The 21,963-nt window shown below is 36.7% G+C and overlaps 1 protein-coding gene across 1 annotated transcript in view; it reads right to left on the reverse strand.

Annotated features, from left to right (window-relative positions):
- The window catches only part of LOC148522652 (uncharacterized), a 281,599-nt gene that overhangs the window by 207,662 nt on the left and 51,974 nt on the right, over positions 1 to 21,963 (reverse strand). The window contains exon 6 of the mRNA XM_088473978.1: positions 1,536 to 2,168. Within this exon, the coding sequence (XP_088330104.1) occupies positions 1,536 to 2,168 (633 nt within the window). The remainder of the gene's footprint in view (positions 1 to 1,535; positions 2,169 to 21,963) is intronic.

The raw sequence follows: 21,963 nt of genomic DNA on the forward strand, positions 1-21,963 counted from the left end.
AAAAATACACCCTACTATCTCAATACTTATTAAAGAATCCAAAATTCCAGGAGGGAGCAGCTTTATACCCTTTTGCCCAGTGGAGGAGGGAGGGGTTAAGAAGTAAAGGACAACTTGTGGACATGCAATATAAGAAACATTAATCTTATAGGCAAGTAAGAGAGGAATACAAAGTGATTATAGCTCCTAATCTAGCATTTATTCAAGGCCAACACTATGTAAAGAGGGTAATTCAAACTTTGGGTGAAAGAAATTGGAAGTCTAGATAAAACTTTATTACATAATAGCCTAGAGTGAAAAGCAATTTAATTTTATAATTCTATTATAAGAGAACTGGTTGATATTAAAGAGATCACAACTGGAATTGGCAGATGGAGGGAGAGATTTCCGTTTATGACATTGGATACGTTATATGGTGAACTAAATAAAGTAAACAAATCACTTCCATTGCTGATATTCTTGGAAATGTTTTTAAAATATGTCACAGGGTATATCTATCTTCTCCTAGAAGAAGGGAGATGGGATTATCAACTTCCTGTAAATTTACAAATTGTGGGGACTTAACCCATTATTTTTGGTACTGTCCAATAATAAGGCAATTCTGGAAAATAATACAAGGTTTATAAATTTAAATGTCGAAAAAGATTTCCCGATGAATCCAGAGAAGGCTTTATTTATTATAATGCTAAAGGGTAATGGATATACTGTATACTGGGAAATCGGAAAATACTTTTAGCAATTTCAGCAGCTGCAAAAATAAAATCAATTTTGCAGACATGAGTTCAGCCACTGAGTCCCCCAATGTCTCTGTTCTAGATAAGCTCTACTATCTTTCGTATGGACTGGGTAGAGGCACAGTCCAGAAGGAAAGAAACTCTGGAAAGTATTTTTTAAAATCTCTGGAGGATATTTAAAAAAATTAGCTATGCTAATCCAAAAGAAAATTAGAGAATGCTTTGCTGTGATTGGATGAAATGTACTGGGGATTATGTAAAATCAAATTGGGACAAAAAAGGGCTATGTTGAGAATAGTGAAAACTCTCCAACCTGAAAAATGTTATGTAGATAATATTAAATTAAACTAAGATTATAAATTGTAACTGTGATTTTGTTATAACTGCAAAAAAAATGAATGACAAATGCTTAATGGTTGTATGTGGAAAAATATGTGCAATAAAAATAATAAAAAAATATGCATACATGGATTTACTAAAATCATGCAACATCTTTACAAATATAACTGTGTGTGCTCATTTAAGGATAGCAAGGCATAGACAACTGTGAAAACAGAAGGAATTGCATTAACACTATTTATTGTATGTATGTTTCTATATTTACATGTTTGTATTAAATGGAATTATTTTGTATGCTTGTTCTATAAATGCAGACAAACATATAAACAGGAAGTGATACAAGTTATCATGAAACACATGATATATTCAGACCATTATAGTAACTCATTGTTTGATTAATAAGTATTATCTTTCTAGTAAATCCTTTGCTAACTTCTTATCATATATAGGGGTTATCTCTACTGTGAGTCCTTTGGTGTCTAAGAAGAGATGTCTGTTGTGTAAAACACTTGCTGCATTCAGAGCATTTATATGGCTTCTCTCCTGTGTGAATCCTCTGATGTATAACAAGATGTTTTTTATTGGTAAAATATTTGCTACATTCAGAGCATTTAAACGGCTTCTCACCTGTGTGAATCCTCAGATGTATAACAAGCTCATGCTTGGTGGTAAAATACTTGCTGCATTCAGAGCATTTATATGGCTTCTCTCCTGTATGAATCCTCTGATGTGTAACAAAATTTGACTTAGTGCTAAAACACTTGCTGCATTCTGAGCATTTATATGGTTTATCTCCTCTGTGACTCCTCTGATGTCTAAGAAGATTTGATTGTTGTGTAAAACACTTGATACATTCAGAGCATGTAAATGGCTTCTCTCGTGTATGAATCCTCTGATGTGTAAGAAGAGATGACTTTTGGGAAAAGCATTGGCTGCATTCAGAACATGTAAATGGTTTCTCTCCTGTGTGAATCCTCCGATGTCTGAGAAGCTCTGATTTACATGTAAAGCTTTTGTCACACTCAGAGCACAGATGCAGTTTCTCCCCTGTGTGAATCCTCTGATGTCTGAGAAGCAGTGATTTATATGTAAAGCCTTTGTCACACTCAGAGCACAGATGCGGTTTCTCTCCTGTGAGACTCATCGTGTATTAGATAAGAAATTAGCTGTAAATGTTTTTGCTATTCAGAAAATGAAAGTAGATTTTTTGAATCCTCCAGTAGAAAACAAAATGTTTTTATTTTGCTTGATCAGAGAAAAAGTCACTTTCCACAACGTCTTCTTATATTTTTAGTGGGAATCCTGCTCCTTATATGTCCTATAAGGAAAAAAATTTTTTTAAAGAGCACAAAATTGACTAGATTGCATCTACTTTTAGAATAATAGAGTTTTATTATATTAGGAAAATGATATATATTTAAATAAACATAAGAAATATGACCCTGTCATTTAAAATTATTATTTTCAAATTGCTGAATCCTCATTTCCAGCACATATACCTCTCCCCTCCTGCAGAAGATATATACTTGATATAGTACACGCAGTCTATTAATGTTTCCATAATGATTGTATAATCCTCATACTGTGACCTCAGAATGTGCAGATTATACATTACTCACCCCCAGCACTGACCATAGATGGGTGACACATGCTACCGATCCTGTCACACCTACAGTCAGCTGATGCACCAGGATGCTGCCATTATCTCTGCACACACCATGGGAATGTATATATAAAGGCTATTTAGGTGATGACTCCATCATAGTATATTACATATTACTGTGTGCATCAGGTTAGTTTATACAAATTGATATTAGCTGGCAGCTCCAACAAAGTATCTTGCATATTACTTTGTATATCAGGTTAGTATATCAGGTTAGTATATATAAATGGGTATCTAGGTGGCAGCTCCATCTCACAGTCACTTATCTTAGTGTGATGTGTGCAGAGGAATCAGTGATCATTGTTGTATGAGACACCAGGTTTTTAAAAGGTTAATAAAATTATTAATGTTAAAGACATAGTTAGGTTTTATGTAAGGGCCTAGGGTATATCCCAAAAGCTGAGAAAACTGTGCTAAACAAATTAGATGTAATAGTTTGTATCATGAAACAAATATGCATGTGTCAGGCAGCATATGTGCATTTGTATAAGACTGAGGGGCAGATTCAATTTGACACAAGGTTTAACCCCTGAATCTGAGATGCTGCCTCAGGTGAGCAAAGATAATTCTTTGATAGATGCACCCTCTGTGGATTAAGGAACAGGGAATCCCATAGATTCAAACACTCAATACTAAGTCTATGGGTTACCACATGCTACCTGTGGGTTTCTCACACTGGTAAATTGACAACTAATCATGGGAATAACTACCATAGGTGCAAAGGGTGCAGCTGATTTGGGGTTCAGAGCTGCGGGGGGCCCATATTCCTTGTCAAAAGTCACAAGTGTTATACACATCTTTCACCATTGGGTGGTACATAGGAGCCTTTACAAACTTTTTGTATAGGGTCTTCAAATACGTAATTATGCCCCTGCAACTAATATAATAGCTCTGTGCATTAAACCCAGATATTTATTAACATTAAATAATTATTGTTAATAAAATATGCCTATGATTGTAACATAACTATATATAAAAGTAAAAAAAAAATATAGAGTATCTTGATGTACTGAGCAATACGTAATATATAATTTTGGAGCTGATACCTAGACACTCCTTTATATATACAAAACTAATGCAGAGAGTAATATATAAGATACTGTGATGTAGCTGTCACCTACTGTATATACCCCATTATATATACTAACCTGATGCACAGAGTAATATCTAAGATACTATGATGGAGCAGCCACCTAGATACCCCTTTATATATACTAGCCTAATGCACAGAGTAATATCTAAATACAATGATGGTGCTGCCTCCTAGATAACCCTTTACATATACTAACCTGATGCACAGAGTAGTTTGTCAGATACTATGATAGAGCAGCCACCTAGATATCCCTTTATATATACTAACATGATGTACAGAGTAATATGTAAAATACTCTGATAAGCCACCACCTAACTACCCATTTATATTTACTAACCTAATATATATATATATATATATATATATATATATGTATGATATTATGATTAACCTTTCACCTAGATACCCCTTTATATATAATAACCTGATGCATATAGTTATATGAAAGTTACTATTGAATTTTTGTTATACTAATAAAAATTAAAAAATATTTGAATAGTTCTGGATGTAGTTAAAAATAAACACTAGAGATTTTAGACACAAGGAAACACTCTATTTGTGGAGTATTTAGACAATTCACAAAATGATACAATAGTACATAGATGTAGACCACAATATATCAATATATCAATATATTCTTATGTATAATATAATTACCTTACTCTGGAGATTATTCCATCTGTCTCTTTCATGTGCTTCTATATGTCCAGCTATCGAATCAGCAACTAAACTAGTAACTTTTCCACCAGAAATTAGTGTCCTGACACAGACTATTTATAGTCATTCCTCCCCCATTTCACTCCATAGTTCCCAGGATGAACAGAATTAATTTATACACTGAGAGATGAAGTATAAACAAAGCAGCTTCCCGTGCCTAGCTTGTCTTGTAAATGGGGTGTAAATATTCCTAAAGTCACTTACTACAATGGGGAATTTTAATTACACCTTTGCAGGTGTAACACCTTGTATTCTTATTAGATTACAGCAGACACTGGCATCCTGTTATGTCACTAAAGGTTCCTTTTGTTAAGAAGTCACCTATTGTCTGGGCAGAGATTCAGCAGAAAGACCTTTTCTATGTATCAGCAGGAACCTCACAATGATTATGTACATAATAAGATCAATAGACATATGGATAGTAAAAGTCAATGTTTGTTAAAATCTGAATTAAATTACATTTCTCCTGATGTCAGACGTTGTGATATAAAGGTTTAATTGAGTTTCTTAGACATATATAAATAGCTCAGTTGATTACTTTGTATGAATTTATTTTTAAAAGGAGAATTTTAATTAAATTTTTTATCATAATGTTTTGCTTGTTAATGCCTAAGGCCAATTACTGGTGCTATCAGAGGGTATTGGTGCAACACCATAATTTTTTGATGTATAAGTTATAATATGTCAAGAACAGCTTAAATCAACCCAGATATAGGACAGTCCATTATTATTTTAAGAATTTAAGGTCATATAATCTGGGAAATTGCCACCACTTTAAAAGTTTCACCAAGAACAGGTGCAAACACCATACAGCGCTATGATGTAACAGGCTCCCATAAGGATGAAAGACAGAGGATACATTTATTATAGTCACTGCCATCAGTAATTACCTATTTATAGCACCTTAGACTAGAGGCCAAATTAATGATAAAATTAGTTCTAGCAGCAGACACATCTCACCATTTACTTTCCAGAAGAGACATAAATCAGGTCTTTATTGTAGAATTGCTGCAAAGTAAACACTACTATAAGAGAGAAATAAGAAGTCTCTTCCTTGGGCCAAGGGATACAGGCTGTGGTCATAAGTCCATTTCTAATTGTATATTTCTGATACCACCTGCCATACAGTGCCACTGCCGCTGGTGAAACTAATGTTAGCTATTTTCTATTTAGTAACAAATCAACATTTTAACCATTAACTTTCCCTGACTACTTAAATATAGAGCTAAGACTCTCTGTGAAATTGACAAAGTGCTACTACTGGTAATAGAGATGAGATACTCCTGTTCCATAATCTGACTACATGGACTGATCCATGATTGACAACAGGAATAAAGATACTCGATAATAGAACAGGCAATCACACAGAGATACAGGGAATGGTGGAAATGTCTCCTTGCATTTCAGTCTCTGTCTGTCAAATTCATGTAAAATCAAAATGATACTATACACCCTGACTAAACAGGCTTTATATGGGGCTGAAGTTCAATCACTAATATTAGGAAAATCTTACCTGTGCTACAATCCCTACACAATTCCAGGATGTATGATCCCATTGATCCCAGGTTCCTATTTTCTACATATGCTGAAAAAGTGATTGATCTGGTAACAAGGGATCATCTGTTTGAGTCATTCCGCCGCTTTCGCCTACCCCCACTCTTTATTAAAATTTTAACCTCTCTATATTCTTCCCTATTATTGAAGCCCTCCCTAATAAATATTTATCACCACCTTTCTATATTTCAAGAGAGACACGACAGGGGTGCCCCATTCCCCTGATATCATTTGCAACTGTCCGTGAGCCACTAGTGATAACACTATGTCAAAATCCCACCTTTAAAGGTTCTGCAATTATGGACCAAGAATGCAAATTGTTTTTATTTGCAGATAATATGATGCTCTTTATTTTGGATCCTGTACTCTCCATTCTTGCAAATTTAAAAACATTTTTTATTTAGTTATTTTGCAGAATATCGCATTAATGTAGACAAATCTGATTTGCTTCCTATTAATGTTACCCTTTTCCTTTCCTCTCATCCTCATATAGCTTCCATAATTATTGTTACACCTTATAAGCACAAATATTTAGGTATTTATATACCAGCCCGATTGTCGTCCCTCTATAGTGTTCATTTTTCCCCACTACTGAATAAACTACAAGCTTAACTTATAATTTGGAAGGACTTTAAGCTTTTTGTTCTAGGCAGAATTACAGTGATCAAATGTATAATATTCCCAAAGCTAGCATATATTATACAAACACTACTTATTACATTGCTGAAAGCTGATATTCTTCATTACACGCATATTTTTTTTCAAATTTATCTGGCATTATCAGAAACCTAGGATGAATCATTCCTGAGCTAACCTGCCAAACACCAAAGGAGGACTTAGAGCCCCGCTTGTTGCTGCATTTGCTAAATCTGCCTTGTTTTGCTATGTGGCTGATTGGTTGCTACATACTGACCATTACACCTACCTTGCTCGAGAAGAGGACTTGTTTTACCCATATGCTCTGGCAGCCTTGCTGCATACCCCAAAACTGCAACTTCCTTTGATTTTCCATTCTAATGTTTTATTTTGGGATACCTATATAACATGGTTTAGCATCAATTCACACTTAAAGAAAAACCCTCTTTCATCATCTTAAATTCCATTGTGGGGTAACCCGATGTTTCTTCCCTTTCTTAGTAATCCCCTCTACATATGCCAAAAGGGCATCATGATCATAAAAGACGAGTTTGACTGGGTGGAACTATTCTTTCCTTTACACAGCTACAATAAAAACATGAACTCGCTCACTGTTATTTCTTTATGTTTTTGCCAGCACATCATTATGCCCAATCATTAGATATTCCTCTGTGGGCCTCAGACACTCCAGATGTTTTATCTCAAATACTCCCTTTATGTTGTATGATTACATTTAGAATACATCATCTCTACTCTCATATCATTGATTTGAACTCAAAAGCTTGGTCCACCATTTTGCAGACATTGCACACAGAAATACTCGAATTACCTGACTTTCAGATGATCCTTGCAAATTTGGTTTGTTCTACCTAACTTTAAGCAGAACGGCTAAAAGAGATTCACCTTAGTGTATTGAATCAGACTTATATATCTGCTGCCCTTTAGAAAACACTTTTTGCCATCAGCCAATGGAAATTGTATCAAATGTAACCACTCAAATGCCTCTCTATCCCCATAACCTCTGCTACTGTGTAAAAGTTGTTAGGTTTTGGAACAAACTCTTATATTTGTCCTATAAGGAAAAAAATAACATTTTAAAAGCCTAAAATTTACTGGGTTACATCTAATTTTTAGAGGTACAGATTTATAATATAAAAGGAAATTGATATATATTTAAAAAAAAAACAAATAACACCCAGTCATAGAAAATTATTGTAACATTTTGTCAAATTGCTATATTCTCATTTCCAGTCAGATGTGCAGTACAGAGACCTCTACATTCCTGCAGCAGATAAATACTTGATATAAAATACACAGTCTATTATTGTTTCCATAAACATAATAAAATCCACGTAGTGTGACCTCACAATGTGCGGATTATACATTACTCACCCCCTGCACTGACCATAGATGGGTAACACATGCTACCGATCCTGTCACACCTACTGTCAGCTGATGCACCAGGATGCCGCCAATATCTCTGCACACACCATGGGAATGGGGATAATGGGATCATCTCACAGTCACTGCTCAGTGTGATATGTGCAGAAGAATCAGTGATCATTGCTGTATTACATTAAAAGTATTTAAATGGTAAATAAGAATGTTTGTGTTAGAGACATACGTAGGTTTGGTGTAAGAGTCTAGGGTACATCACAAAAGCTGGAGAAACCTATGGTAAACAAATCTGACTTAATAGTTTGTATTATGAAACAAATAAGCATGTGCCCAGCAGCATATGTGCAATTGTCTAAGACTGAGGGGCAGATTCAATTGGACACAAGGTTTAGCCCCTGAAACTCAGATGCTGCCTTAGGTGAGTAAAGTTAATTCTGTGTTAGATGCACCTTCTGGGGTTTAATGCACAGGGAATCCCATAGATCCAAACACTTAATACTGAGTCTATGGGTTACCACATGCTACCTGTGGGCTTCTCATACTGGAAAACTGACAACTATTCATGGGAATAATTACCATAGGTGCAAATAATGCGGCTGCTATGTATGGGGCACAGATCTGGTTAGGGCCCATCATTCTTTTCAAAGTTACATATGTTATATACTTATTTTACCATTGGGTGGTACATAGAGGTCCATACAAAATTTTGCTATCTGGCCTTTAAATACCTAGTTAGGCCCCTGCAACTAATTGAAAAGCTCTGGGCATTAAATTCAAAGCTTTATCCACATGAAAAAATTTGTGGGTAATTGAATATGCCTATGATTGTATCAGAACTATATAGAAAAAGTAAAAAAATATATACTAACCTCATGTACAGATTATTATGTAAGATACTATGTTGGAGCTGCCACCAAAACACCCCTTTATATATATACTAACCTGAGGTACTTAGTAATATATAAGATACAATGTTGGAGCTGCCAACTAAATACCCATTTTTATACTAACATGATGCACAGAGTAATATGTAATATATTATGATGGAGCTGTCACCTAGATACCCCTTTATATATACTAACCTGATATACAAAGTAATATGTAAGATAATTTGTTGGAACTGCCAGATAATATAAATGTATGTATACTAACCTAAGGCACACAGTAATATGTAATATTATATGATGGAGCTTCCACCTTGATTCCTCTTCATATATACTATCCTGATATACAGAGTAATATGTAAGATACTATCATGGACCTGCCACCTGGATACCCCTTTAGATATACTAACCTGATATACAGAGTAATATGTTAGATACTTTGTTGGAACTGCCAACTAGATATTCCTTTTTAAATACTAAAATGATAAATAGAATAATATGTCATATTCTATGATGAAACTGCCACCTAGATTACCATTTATATATACTAAACCAATGAACAGAGTGATATGTAATATTATATGATGAAGCTGCAACCTAGATACCCCTTTATATAGACTAAACTGATACACAGAGTAATATGTAAGATACTTTTTTGGAGCTGCCAGCTAATATCAATTTATGTAACTAACCTGATGCACACAGTATTATGTAATATACTATGATGGAGTGATCACCTAGATTGCCTTTATATATACTAATGGAATACACAAAAAGGACTCTTTAACCTGACACCTGTGTCAGCAGCTCTAGACCTTTAAAATGGGCACACACTAATCCCAAAAAGACAACTTTAAAACATAAACAAGAAAAGGTCTACAAGCGCTGACTGGTGGTATATGAATGGTTATGGTATCGTCCTATGTACAATAAATCTGGTTCTCTATGGTCCTATATCTCCAGACAATTGGATTTGAACTTACCTTCAAGTTCTGTCCCGAATATGCACACAAGGGTATCTTTAGAGGTATATCTCAGGTAAATTCAACAGTCACAGACATCAGGCCCTCATGGAAAGAAAAAACTTACATTCAATTGCAGTCTTGCATGCACATCACAGTATCTTTAAACTTCAGGGATGCAGGAATATCCTCACAAAGGTAATTTATTCATAACAGCAACACTCGGTAAATCACAGAAATATGTATATAAGAAAACAGGAATAACAAATCCAGATACGGACTTAGCCGATATCAATCTTAGTGGAAAAGGAGATACTGTCTGCCTGCTGATTTAAAAAAGCCGATCCCGATCCTTCCGTGCTGCAGACAACGGCCGGTGGTATTAGCAGCTTGCCGGTGCACTCCCTCCAGTCGGTACTCCTCTCCTGAACGTCCGGTGATGTGGCTTCTACGCGTTTAGGAGACTCCTTGTCTCCTTTGTCAAGAACTTCTTCTTACAGGGGTAATCCGTTATATACAGTCCACACGGTGGCACTCTGGATGCATAAATAGGAACAACAGTCTGCTTCTGATATGCAATGTTTCAGTGCATTTAATGGTACTTAAAAGCACTTACTTTGCTTGAAAAAAGTGTGATTAAATGCACTGAAATGTTGCATATCAGAAGCAGACTGTTGTTCTAATTTATGCGTCCGGAGTACTGCCGTGTCGATTGCATATATATATATATATATATATAATCCAGTGGGTCCGGCTCTCCCAGTATAGTAAATAATCTGGTTCCGTTACCCCTGTGGTAATAAAATCTATACAGTCAGGGGACGCGGCACTCAAGAACAATGAATGTGGTATTTAATACATATAGATAATATGTATTAAATAAATATCTATATGTATTAAATAATGCATTTAGTGTTCTCGAGTGCCGCGTCCCCTGGCTGTATATATATATATATATATATATATATATATATATATATATAAATATATATATATATAAAATATATATATACTGTATATATGTATATATATATATATATATATATATGTGTTTATATACATAGTAAGTGTCAAGTGTTTGAAATCTGAAAAAAAAATGCTATCATGAACTCATGAACTTAAAGACATTGTAATATTGAGGCCTAATATGAGTTTCTTTGACATATATAAATATTGTAGTTAATGACCATGGCCCTCATTCAGAGCCACTCGCTATTTGCGGTCGTTCGTTCTAAAACAAGGGGTGGCTATTCAAATGAACCGTTCGCTGTTTGCGGTCTGTTCACGCCTCTAGGTCTGAACGAGCTAACAAAACTTGCGTTTGTTTTTTGGAAAAATACGCCCCCTGGCCGCTCGCATCCTACGTCATGTCCGCTATTTATTAGATTAATCGAGTACATCGTCCAGCGTATGAACTGCTCGCTATTCTTGTGGTTGGTTTTTGCTACCACAATTTTGCGAGCAGTTCTGGCTATAAAATAACCCAGTGACGTGGTCAATGACGCTGCTGTTTTAAATATGCACACCCATAAAATGCCCGTTTTGACCTTTAAGCACGCCTGCGATCGAATCTCCACTCCCCGTTTTCAAGCACCTTCCCCTGTTACCACCCACATACGCCTCATTCTGTCACTCAAAATAGCAGGCAATCGCTATTTTGCGAGCACACGATTTTCGGCCGTACTGAGTGGTTCGCGCATGCGTATTTCGATCCGTATGCATGCGCAGTTGGGCAAACATCGCTCGAAGCGAACGAGCAGCCACTTGCGTCCGGCTCTGAATCAGGGCCCATGTGTGAATTTATTTTTAAAAAGAGAATTTTAATTTAATTTATTTTGAAATTCCTCCCAACAAGTAATTTTCATTTAGAACTTGAGTAAAAGTTAGTGGTGGTAAATAGTTATGTTTTTCATGATTTTAAAGACCTTGTAATACATAGGCTTAATATGAGTTTCTTAGACATTAATATTATTATTATTATTATTATTATTATTATTTTTATTATTATTATCATTCATTTATATAGTGCCACAAGTGTTCTGCAGTGCCTTACAAAGTACATAAAGAAATAGGTTGATTTACAGTGACTTACAGTACAGTACAATACAGGACATGGATAATATACATTGCTACATTCACAACCATACCACCCAGATAAGCAACAATGCAAAGCAACCAAGTGTTAGGTGCCCCAGTAGAGAGTAAGAAGTAGATGAAGGCCCTGCTCATAGGAGCTTACAATCTAAATGGGATATATAAATAGTGTTGTTGATGCATAGATTTGTTTTTAAAATAATTTGAATGTAATTTGTTTTCAAATGCATTTCAAAAAGAACTTGAGTAAAAGTTAGAGGTAGTAGATATTAATTCACAATGAGTCTATAATCATGTTTTTGTTAATGTCTTAAGCCAATCACTAGTGCCATTAGAGTGTTTTGGTGCAAAACCATAATATCTTGATGTAAGTTTCAAAATATGTCAAGAGCAGCTCAAAATAGCCCAGATATAGGAGAGTACATCATTATTTTAAGAATGTATGGACATACAATCTAGGAAATTGCAACAAGTTTGAAAGTTTCACTAAGTGCAGGTGCAAACACCATATAGCGCTATGAATTAATAATCTCCCTTGAGGATGAAAGACAGAGGATACATTTATTATAGCCACTGCCCTCAAAAATCACCTATTAATAGTACCACAGACTAGAGGCCAAATTAATGATAAATTGAGTTATAGCAGCAGAAACATCTCACTATCTACTATTCAGAAGATACCAAAATCTGGTCTCTATTGTAGAATTGCTGCAAATAAAAAAATAATATAGGAGATAAATAAGAAGACTCTTGCTTGGGCAAAGGAACACAGGCTATGGTCATCAGTCCATTTCCATTTCACATTTCTGATTCCATTTGACATATTGACACCTGTCAGTAGGTATGATGGGCTAGCTGGCAACTTTTAGCCTGGGGGGCAAATGCATGCAGGTGGGTGCTACGGCACCCCCCTCTCAAGTGTTCCAGGGAGGAGGCGGGTCCATATGGAATTAATGTACAGTAAAAATAAAGAATAGGTGCACCCCCTGTAGTGGTGCCCATATGCAGTGCCCCCTGTGCCCCAGGAGAGGACCCCGTATGCAGGCCTCCAGTAGTGCCCCCAGTAGTGATACCCCTATGCAGTACCCCTTATAAAGAGCCCCCAGTAGTGGTCCCCCCTTTGCAGTGCCCCTTGTTCCCCCACTAGTAAGCCCATTATATACTGCCCCCAGTAGTAGTCCCCCCTTTAGTGCCCCCAGTAGTAGTCCCCCCCCTTGTAGTGCCCCCAGTAGTAGTCCCACCCTAGTAGTGCTCTCCCCCTTGTAGTGCTCCATGTAGTGCTCTCCCCTTTGTAGTGCCCCCAGTAGTGCTCTCCCCCTTGTAGTGCCCCCAGTAGAAGTCTCCCCCCTTTTAGTGCCACCAGTAGTGCCTGCAACCCCAGTAGACACACATAATTAAAAAACAAAAAACACTTACCTAAATCACCGTTCCCACTACCACCATACGCTCCTCCATTTGTCCTTCCAGGCCGGGCCACTCTGCATTATGGGAGAGACATCATGACGTCTCTCCCATTACCCACTGCAGAAGCTGGAGGATGGAGCAGCTCCTGCAGTGGGCACAGCAGCAGTCAATGAGAGTCTGACAGAGTCTCATTGGCTGCCACTCAAATCAAACACACAGATGCCAGTGCCGGTGGCTGTATGTTTGGTAGTCACTGTGTAGCACTGACTGAACTCTGTCTGGTCATCGCTACATGCGTGGTGTAGCTGTGTCACAGAGACACAGACTGCCCATGGCCCGCATGGCGATGCAGCCCTGGGGGCACATGGCACCCTGCCCCCCAGCCCAGCCCGCCACTGGTAGGTATCCTTACACTTCCTATACCCCTGCCTCTCCCCAGTCCTTAAACATAACCTGTCTCTAGTCCCTAAACATAACATCTCTAACCTAATACCTTAAACCTAACCCTCCCCCCTTTGTGCCTAACTTTAAAAAGCAAATGAAAAAAATGAACAAGGGAATGATTCTGAATTAATATATTGTAAATGGTGTGAGCATACATTTAGCACTATTTTAACAGTATAATTACATTTTGTTTGGATATGTGTTTTTCAGTATGCATTGTGTTTCAAATTCCACAGTGATCTCAAAATTAACCATCATTATATCTACCTAGTAAGTAACAGCAGCCGGCATTCATTCAGCCTTAAATACGCAATCTAAAGGCATGTATCCTCTAGACAATATTATGGACAATTTGAATGATAATGGTATTGTTATCGATCATCATCCGCAATATCGTTCAGTGTGTATGCCGTCAGTGACAAGCGATGCATGCACCCACTGGTCTTTGATATTGTTCATCGCTTCTACTTGAAGGCAACCTAATGATATCATAAGGTTCTGCAAGTATGGGAATGAAATGTATGAAGATTGTCCACACAGACACTTAGGGGTAAATTTAGGTAAATGAGAGTTTTTAGAAGTGAGTTTTAAAAGTGATTTTGCCCATAGCAACTAATCAGATTCTAGCTATTATCTTCTAGAAGGTGGTAGGTAAATGTTAAGTATAATCTGACTGGTTGCTATGTGCAACATGACTTTTAAAACTCACTTGTAAAAATTCTCACTTTAGTAAATTTTCCCTTTATAGTGTTGAATATGTCCTTCCCCAATTGTATGTTAACTTTTTTATATATTTTTATTAAATACGGGAGGTGCACCCAGGAACAAACTTATATATGCAAAAAAAAGTGTTCCAAAAGGGGCACTCGCGAACTATCAGCATATGAAATCATCCCATAATGGAAATGTATTGTAGTGACCCAAAAAAATATCAAGAAACAAAAATTAAAAATTAATCTTTAATTTATTTATATTTAAAGTCCTAATTTATAGCAAAATATAAAGTGCAAATTTGTGTTATATTGCAATAGTGTAAGACAATACTAACAGTTAATTGATATGTTTTGTCCGCTCCAATCTTTTATCTTTATCATTAAATATCTGTTATAGCCTTCCTATTATATATTGATCATGACAGGATATCAGGATCACTATTCACATAGCAAAGGTATCACCATTTCTATATATTAAGGTGATACTGGTTTTATACTTGTGCTAAATGATGGTACCTTGGAACTCATTTAGACCCACTGGCTAAGATGCATACTCTCCCTGTGCCAATCGTAAGCAGTGTGTATGCATCGCAGTGCACATGTGCATACCGTAGCGATAGTTCACAATGCATTTTCTCACTGCACATAGACAGCCCAGTAGAGTGAGTGACAGGGGAAGCGATTTGTAGGTTATAATAAGGTATAGCCATTAAAAATTGGGGAGTGGAGGTGCAAACGCAGGCATGCCTGAGCATCTCAATCACGTTTTAGAGGTGTGCATAAGACAGCATCATAGTATATGTCACCTGGCTTGTTTTTACACTGAAGTGCTTGCAGTGCTTGTGGCGGGGTATGGTCGACCTCAAGCTCTGTGATAGCATCTGATGTACCGATGGTTGCATACACTTCCTGCACATGACTTGCACAAGTGGGCATCTTAAAACAGGCTGGTGGGTGTCTGCATACACTATGTGTTCGTTCTCTAAGAAATATTGGGTGTGCTAATGCATTGCTATGCGATAGCACTGCCTACACAATTTTCATACACATTGTGCGAGCGATCGCATCTAGCGAGCTGCTCTGAATAATGACACTTATTCCTTCTATAGTACCATATAATAGTTGTCAATACTGACAAGTTTTTGCATTAACAGATTATTCAATCCAGTTCCTACTGAATCGGGACTATCAATTGGACATTATGCCCTATCAGTTACAATTTTCATGGTATATAGATCCGTATGTTTGAAAGTGTGGTTTGTTACATAAAGCACTTACTCGCTTATATAAGGAAATATGTGCAGTATTCAGTGTTTTCTTATCACATTCCATATTATTCTCCACTCTATTATTAACATGAACTGTTTAAACATGTATATAGTTTATTGAAAACACACCGATGATAGTTCTGGATTCTAATTTATTTTATCAGCACCTGATTCCTGGATGGGATTTCCCACAGGGTCTACAATGGATACACTTTGATTATTTGTTACACGTAGGTAAGCAACATTGTGGTCAGAGCTTCAGATATCAGGTTTCATTTATACAAATTATACTTGTTTTCTGTATAATCTCCCTTTCCACAGCATGCTAAATCAATCACATGAACAGTCCTATTACATAATTGTTAATATTTCACCAAGGCTATCCAGTACATCACAACAGTTGAAACCACCGGACACGCTGGCTTGCATCTGCTGTGTCCCGGACGTATGTTTCGCTTTCACTTAATCATGGGATCAACCTGACATTTGGGTAGAATACAGCTATATCCTTGTAATCCAACAATTGGTATGTTAGTTGTGAATGATGCATCTCACTGCTAATCAATGAAGTTCTTCTCTTTTTCTATTTCTGATATCTCTGTTATTTTGTATCACTATAAGGGAGTCAGTGAATTTATCATGATTAACGTATTCTTGGTGCAATCAGATCTCCCTGTTAGCTGTTTTATAGAATCCTTATAGCGCAGGCAAATTTCAATGCAGGCAATCATATGAGGGCACTAATGCCAATGAGGCAAACAATGTCATGAGTCTGTATCATCAAATAATACTCCTCTTTACAATTCCAGCTTCTTCATTAGAACATAAGTTGATATCCATACATTACAATTTTTTTTTTAAAGGAAAGCAGATGATATCCAAAGACCTCATATTACTATTATTTGATATGTTTATTTTAGTTGCTACTACCTTAGAATATATAAATAATTAAATTAATTATTATTAAATATTATTTATTCCATATAAACTGAATTATATAAAATGAGTTAATATGTATCAAATGTGTACAAACATGAAATAAAATAAAAATACAAACATATTGCATATGTGTTGTTTCATTCAATAATTATTATAATTATATGAATAATCAAACTACAGTAATATTGCTATCAAAATATCTGTAATTTATTAAGTCCCTATGTCACCTCCATGTAAGTATGGAGATGAGTAAAGGTGTGGCACTGAACAATATTGTTAACGATATCATTCAGTGTGGATGCTCAATGTCAATAAAGACATTGAGCCTGTCACTGCAGGGCAAGCACTAGATGATATCACTCATGAAGCATGTCATCTAGTGGATATACACCATAAGACCAAAAACAATCTTTAAAGGGTTGTTTGAATATTACTTAACTCCGGGCATATATTCAGCCTATGTGGCTTGTTGAGGTTCCACATGCAAGTGGGCAGCATAGAGGCAAAGTATTATTTATTAAGATCAGGTTCCTGGCACATAGCCCAATGTATGTTTCAAATAAGACTTTATCATGTAGTGCCCATAACATCTTGGAGAAATTGCTCCTACCTATTCTGATGGAACAGGAGAAAATATTCATGTTTGTGCATGAGATACATATTTGATGTTTCTTAAGGAATATATCAAAACCGTAATCTTTAATAGTATAAAATAAATGTACACAAATCACATGTATCACATATCAAAAGTTTATTGAGTAACAGCATAGTAAATAAATTGCAGAAAGTTATTGTTGTTAATGACAGTGTGTAGGCATTAATAAAAATAACAACTAAAGCTGTATATAATGATATTCAGTTCAGCAGGAGGATGTTTGTTATAACAGGATACAGTGTATTAAATGAAATAATATGAACAACTTGAAACACTGTATAACTGTGTTACATCATCCTGTTCCAACTGCCAATAGTTAAGTCAACAATATGTGATCTGACTAAATCAATAGTATAAACAATTCACATTTTATCTGCTTATACACCTAGTGAATACTTGTGCATAACCTTCCTATGGTCTATTCTGACAGTCCCTGTCACTTATTTTTAAAATTATACCTTTTTGTTTTCAATTCTAATAATTCACTTTTTTATGGGTTATATGTTTGTGTTATAATTTTATATGGAATTTAATAAAAAATATATTGTGTTTGTGTGACCAGTGCAACTCATCACTATCCTTTGTAGTGTTAAACCTGATATTTTTTTTCTAGTGGTAGCACCTCCTCACTTAGTAACTAAAAAATTGATATTTAAATTGAGTATTAAAGAAAAGCTCACGGACTGGTGCAGTTGCCTCTCTTTTTCCAATTGAAAAATCTGTTGTACACCTAGAGTATTAGAGCACTTTGCTTGTCTGGCAGCTCTAAGGATATTCTCTTTAAAGTGGAAAAAGTGGTCTCTCATTGGGGTTTTGCTGGGAAAGTTATAATCCCCCTCTCTCATTGTGGCAGGCAATGAACTTGATCAATGAGAAGATCTTGCATCAAAGTAAAGGGGAGGAATTATAGAATCAGCTTGGTCATATATTCACGTCTAAGATACCCTGAATATTGATATTATTCTGTCTCGATCTGTCCTCTAGTTCTGGCAGCTTTTTTTAGATTGCCACTCAGGTTGCATCTCGGAGTGAGCTATGAGGAGGTTTTGTCTAAGGAAATAAGTTCTTGCATATTTCCCTCCTGGTGGTCTATCCTCCCAGGCCCACTAGCTCTGATCAATGTGATTGCACAGATGTTTCCATTACAAATAAAATGTCAGTATAGAAAGCCACAAACAAATTAAACATCAACTGAGTGGTGAGAGGGGCAGAGAGGTCTAGGTCGACTTCTAGGTTTGCTGGATGAAAAAAGCCCTTCAAAACTTGCTGGCAGAAGGTGGCACCTCTTTTTACTCTGCAGAGGTTGTCAGCTTCTGTCTAGGGGCTGATATAGTTATAAATTGAAAATGAGATGGTATATTTGGGATTTACATCCATGTTTAGGTGGCATGGTAGTATGGTATGTAGTAAATATAAACACATAGGAGAAATGCATGAAAACAGAGGGCAGTAGTGGATGATTTTATAGTTTGTGAAGGATTGATTACTGTATGGGTGAGGATGGCATTGGCCCAACAAGGGTGGCATGGTGTAAGAAAGCATTACTTCATGGGTAATGGATAGCCAAATACTGATGTTCACACATTAATCCCAGTCACATGACTTTAGAGGAATTCAGCAAGTTGCCACCACGAATAGTTAGAGCTACAGCAAGTCTGGAGGTCAAGATTGCAGCTTTGGAAGAAGGTGAGTAAACAGTGCAGTACCTCTGCCTCATGCAGTCCCAAGGCCCTGGTGCAACACTTTACCAGCAGTAACACAAATAAAATGAGGAAATGACAACTCAGCAGGAAGCTCCAAATATGCACTGCCGAAGCCCTGCAGGGTAGTTGGAGTCTGGCCAATTAAACTTTTTGCATTATATCCTCAACAAGTATTGTTAATTGTTTTTTAAATTAATTTAATTCGGGGCTGACTATCCATATTCCTTACAACTGCTAGGAGAAAAGAACACATTCAAATGCCTATTTAGAAATATTATAATTCTAATTCTTTGTATCATTCAAATGGCCAAATGTAATAGTGTGAGAGTTTAGAAAAGTGAGAGTCTGACACTTTTTAACTTTGCCAATGTAATAGAGTCCAAAAACAAAATAAAAGAGTGAACTTGCATGTTTTTTTAGGCTTAAAAAACTCTCACGAATAAAAATCTCATTCAGATGTTTTCCCATTTTGAAGATAAAACTCAACCAATGTGTGAGTTTACTGCTAAACTCTCACATTTTCTAAACTCTCACCCTATTACATTTGGCCCATAGTATTTGATAGTCTCAGCATGCAGCCAAAATGGGAGACTGGACATCTGTAAAGTTGTGGCTTTAGGCACCTAACCACAGATCCACTTTTTCTATTATGCAGTGGAGCCCTTGTTCTTCAACAGCATGGTCAAGCTGGGAGCAGGTGGGTATTGAGACTATTGCTTTAGCCTGAAGGAAGGCTCAGCTGTAGGTATCCATATGGGGTTAGTCTGCTCACAGCAAAATCAAGCCTCAGCAGGTGATAGGAGGACACTACATGTAAGAACTGAGGATGGAGAATCCCCTGTAGAGTGTCCTTTAGTGACTAGGATGCAGGAGCAGTTGGGATGCACATCTGCTCTCTGTGCCAACCAGACCATGCCCCTATTACATAGGACTTTAACTGTAAAATTTAATAGGCCATGAGCGAGATTAAGAACACTCTCAAAGTGGATTGTAACTGATTGTAGTTGATCGGCCAATATGTCTGCTGGCAGTCAACCAGTGTGTACAGAAAATATATCTGTGAACTACTTAATCCACAGACATATTCCATTGGCTGTGCTGCACAGTCAAAAGACAGATATGTCTACAGACATATCTGTCCATCAGCATTCAGGTACAGGTGGTCTGCAGGCCACCTTTACACATACAGCGGCAGCCACAGGAAGGAGGTGGGTCCCACCCACATCCCTGCCTGTGGGTCCCTGAGCTGCCAGATTGATGATGGCCATTCATGTGTATGAATGACTATCATCTAAAAAAATATCTGCAGATCACTTCATCTGCAGATATATCTTTCAGGTGTGTACCCACCTTTACTGCTTTGTCTGTCATGCTCTTTACAATGCTATCATGTAAACATTCTTATCCCCCTTCAGGATTTGTTCTAGAATATAAAACACAAAGTTGAATAATTTTGTTAATTAGCTTGTCCCTCTGTAGGTTCTAAATTACAGATAAAGATCTTCTCTTGGAAGCATTGTTAGAATAATTAAACGATGGGTCCTGCAGACTGGATTGAATGAAAGTCATGATGATTCATGCTATATTTATGCTGATACTATTAAATGCAATATACTGGGCCTCACACACTACCCCTACACAATAGATATATAATAAGAACAAATAGGATTAAATAATTTTATTTTAGTCAAAAGAACACATTTTATCTTATTGGAGTCTTATATGGTCATACAAACATTTTTGGCATGTCCCTGCTCAGTCAACCACAGCTCCCTATATATATGCAGATACTATTATATATAATATACTGGGCCTTACACACTACCACTTTACAATAGACATAGAATTTGTAAAATTAGGATAAAATAATTGGATTCCAAACAGAGGAAAGCATTTATTTTTTTTTGGAGTCTTATGTGGTCATACGCCCATGAAAGTGTCCCCAGTTTAAGCAACTTGCTATAAAATTCCCAAAGAGAATTATCCACATGTGGTGCAAACACCAGAAACAGGCTTTGGCACCCTATACCATGTTCTTTCAATTATAACACTTGGTGTTGGGTGATGAACAGGAGTTTTGCTATTGCAATTATATTGATACCAAATTTTTGTATGTTCACCTAATTTTTATGTACCACATCGCAAGGCAATTTTGGGGGTCCGTGAAAGATCTTAAATACCTATCCCAATTTTTCTGCTGGATATAGTTAAAGTAAACAAACTATTCAAAAGAAGGTGTGCAGAATTTATGTTTGTATATTTTAATGTTTAGACTGTCTATGCCCCTGGGGGATGCTGAGAACTGAGCTTTGTGGTGGTTATGTACATTTAAATCTATATACACACTGTGCTATTGTGAGGAGGATTTCCAATGTCTATTCTTGATGTAGTTGTGCTATTCTCAGAGGTGCCAAGGTGGAGGGGTGGATACTAATTATCCAGGCCTCGGTCAGTTGGAGGGGCCCAGGATTTGAATTGCCCCCCCCCTTACTCTTACCTGTTAGCAGCCCAGCATAAGCTGCTGTGTGCTTGGCTGCAGTGTGACCAGGCAGACTGCTGTCAGTGAGGAGAAGTCTCCTCTACTCTGCTTGTGCCGGGCTGGGAGGAACATGCCTTTCCTCTGTATTTGCTCATGGCTAAGGGGCTCACAGAGCCCCCTCCTTAGCATGCAGCTTTTTTATTTTTCTGTAGGAGGCATTGCCATGCCACCAATAATTAGGCAACACCCCCCAAAAGTAATGTGGCCTGTGCCAGCTCTCTATG

The sequence above is a fragment of the Taudactylus pleione genome, unplaced genomic scaffold, assembly GCF_031769625.1.
Source record: "Taudactylus pleione unplaced genomic scaffold, aTauple2 ptg000145l, whole genome shotgun sequence".
NCBI classification, from domain to species: Eukaryota; Metazoa; Chordata; class Amphibia; order Anura; family Myobatrachidae; genus Taudactylus; species Taudactylus pleione.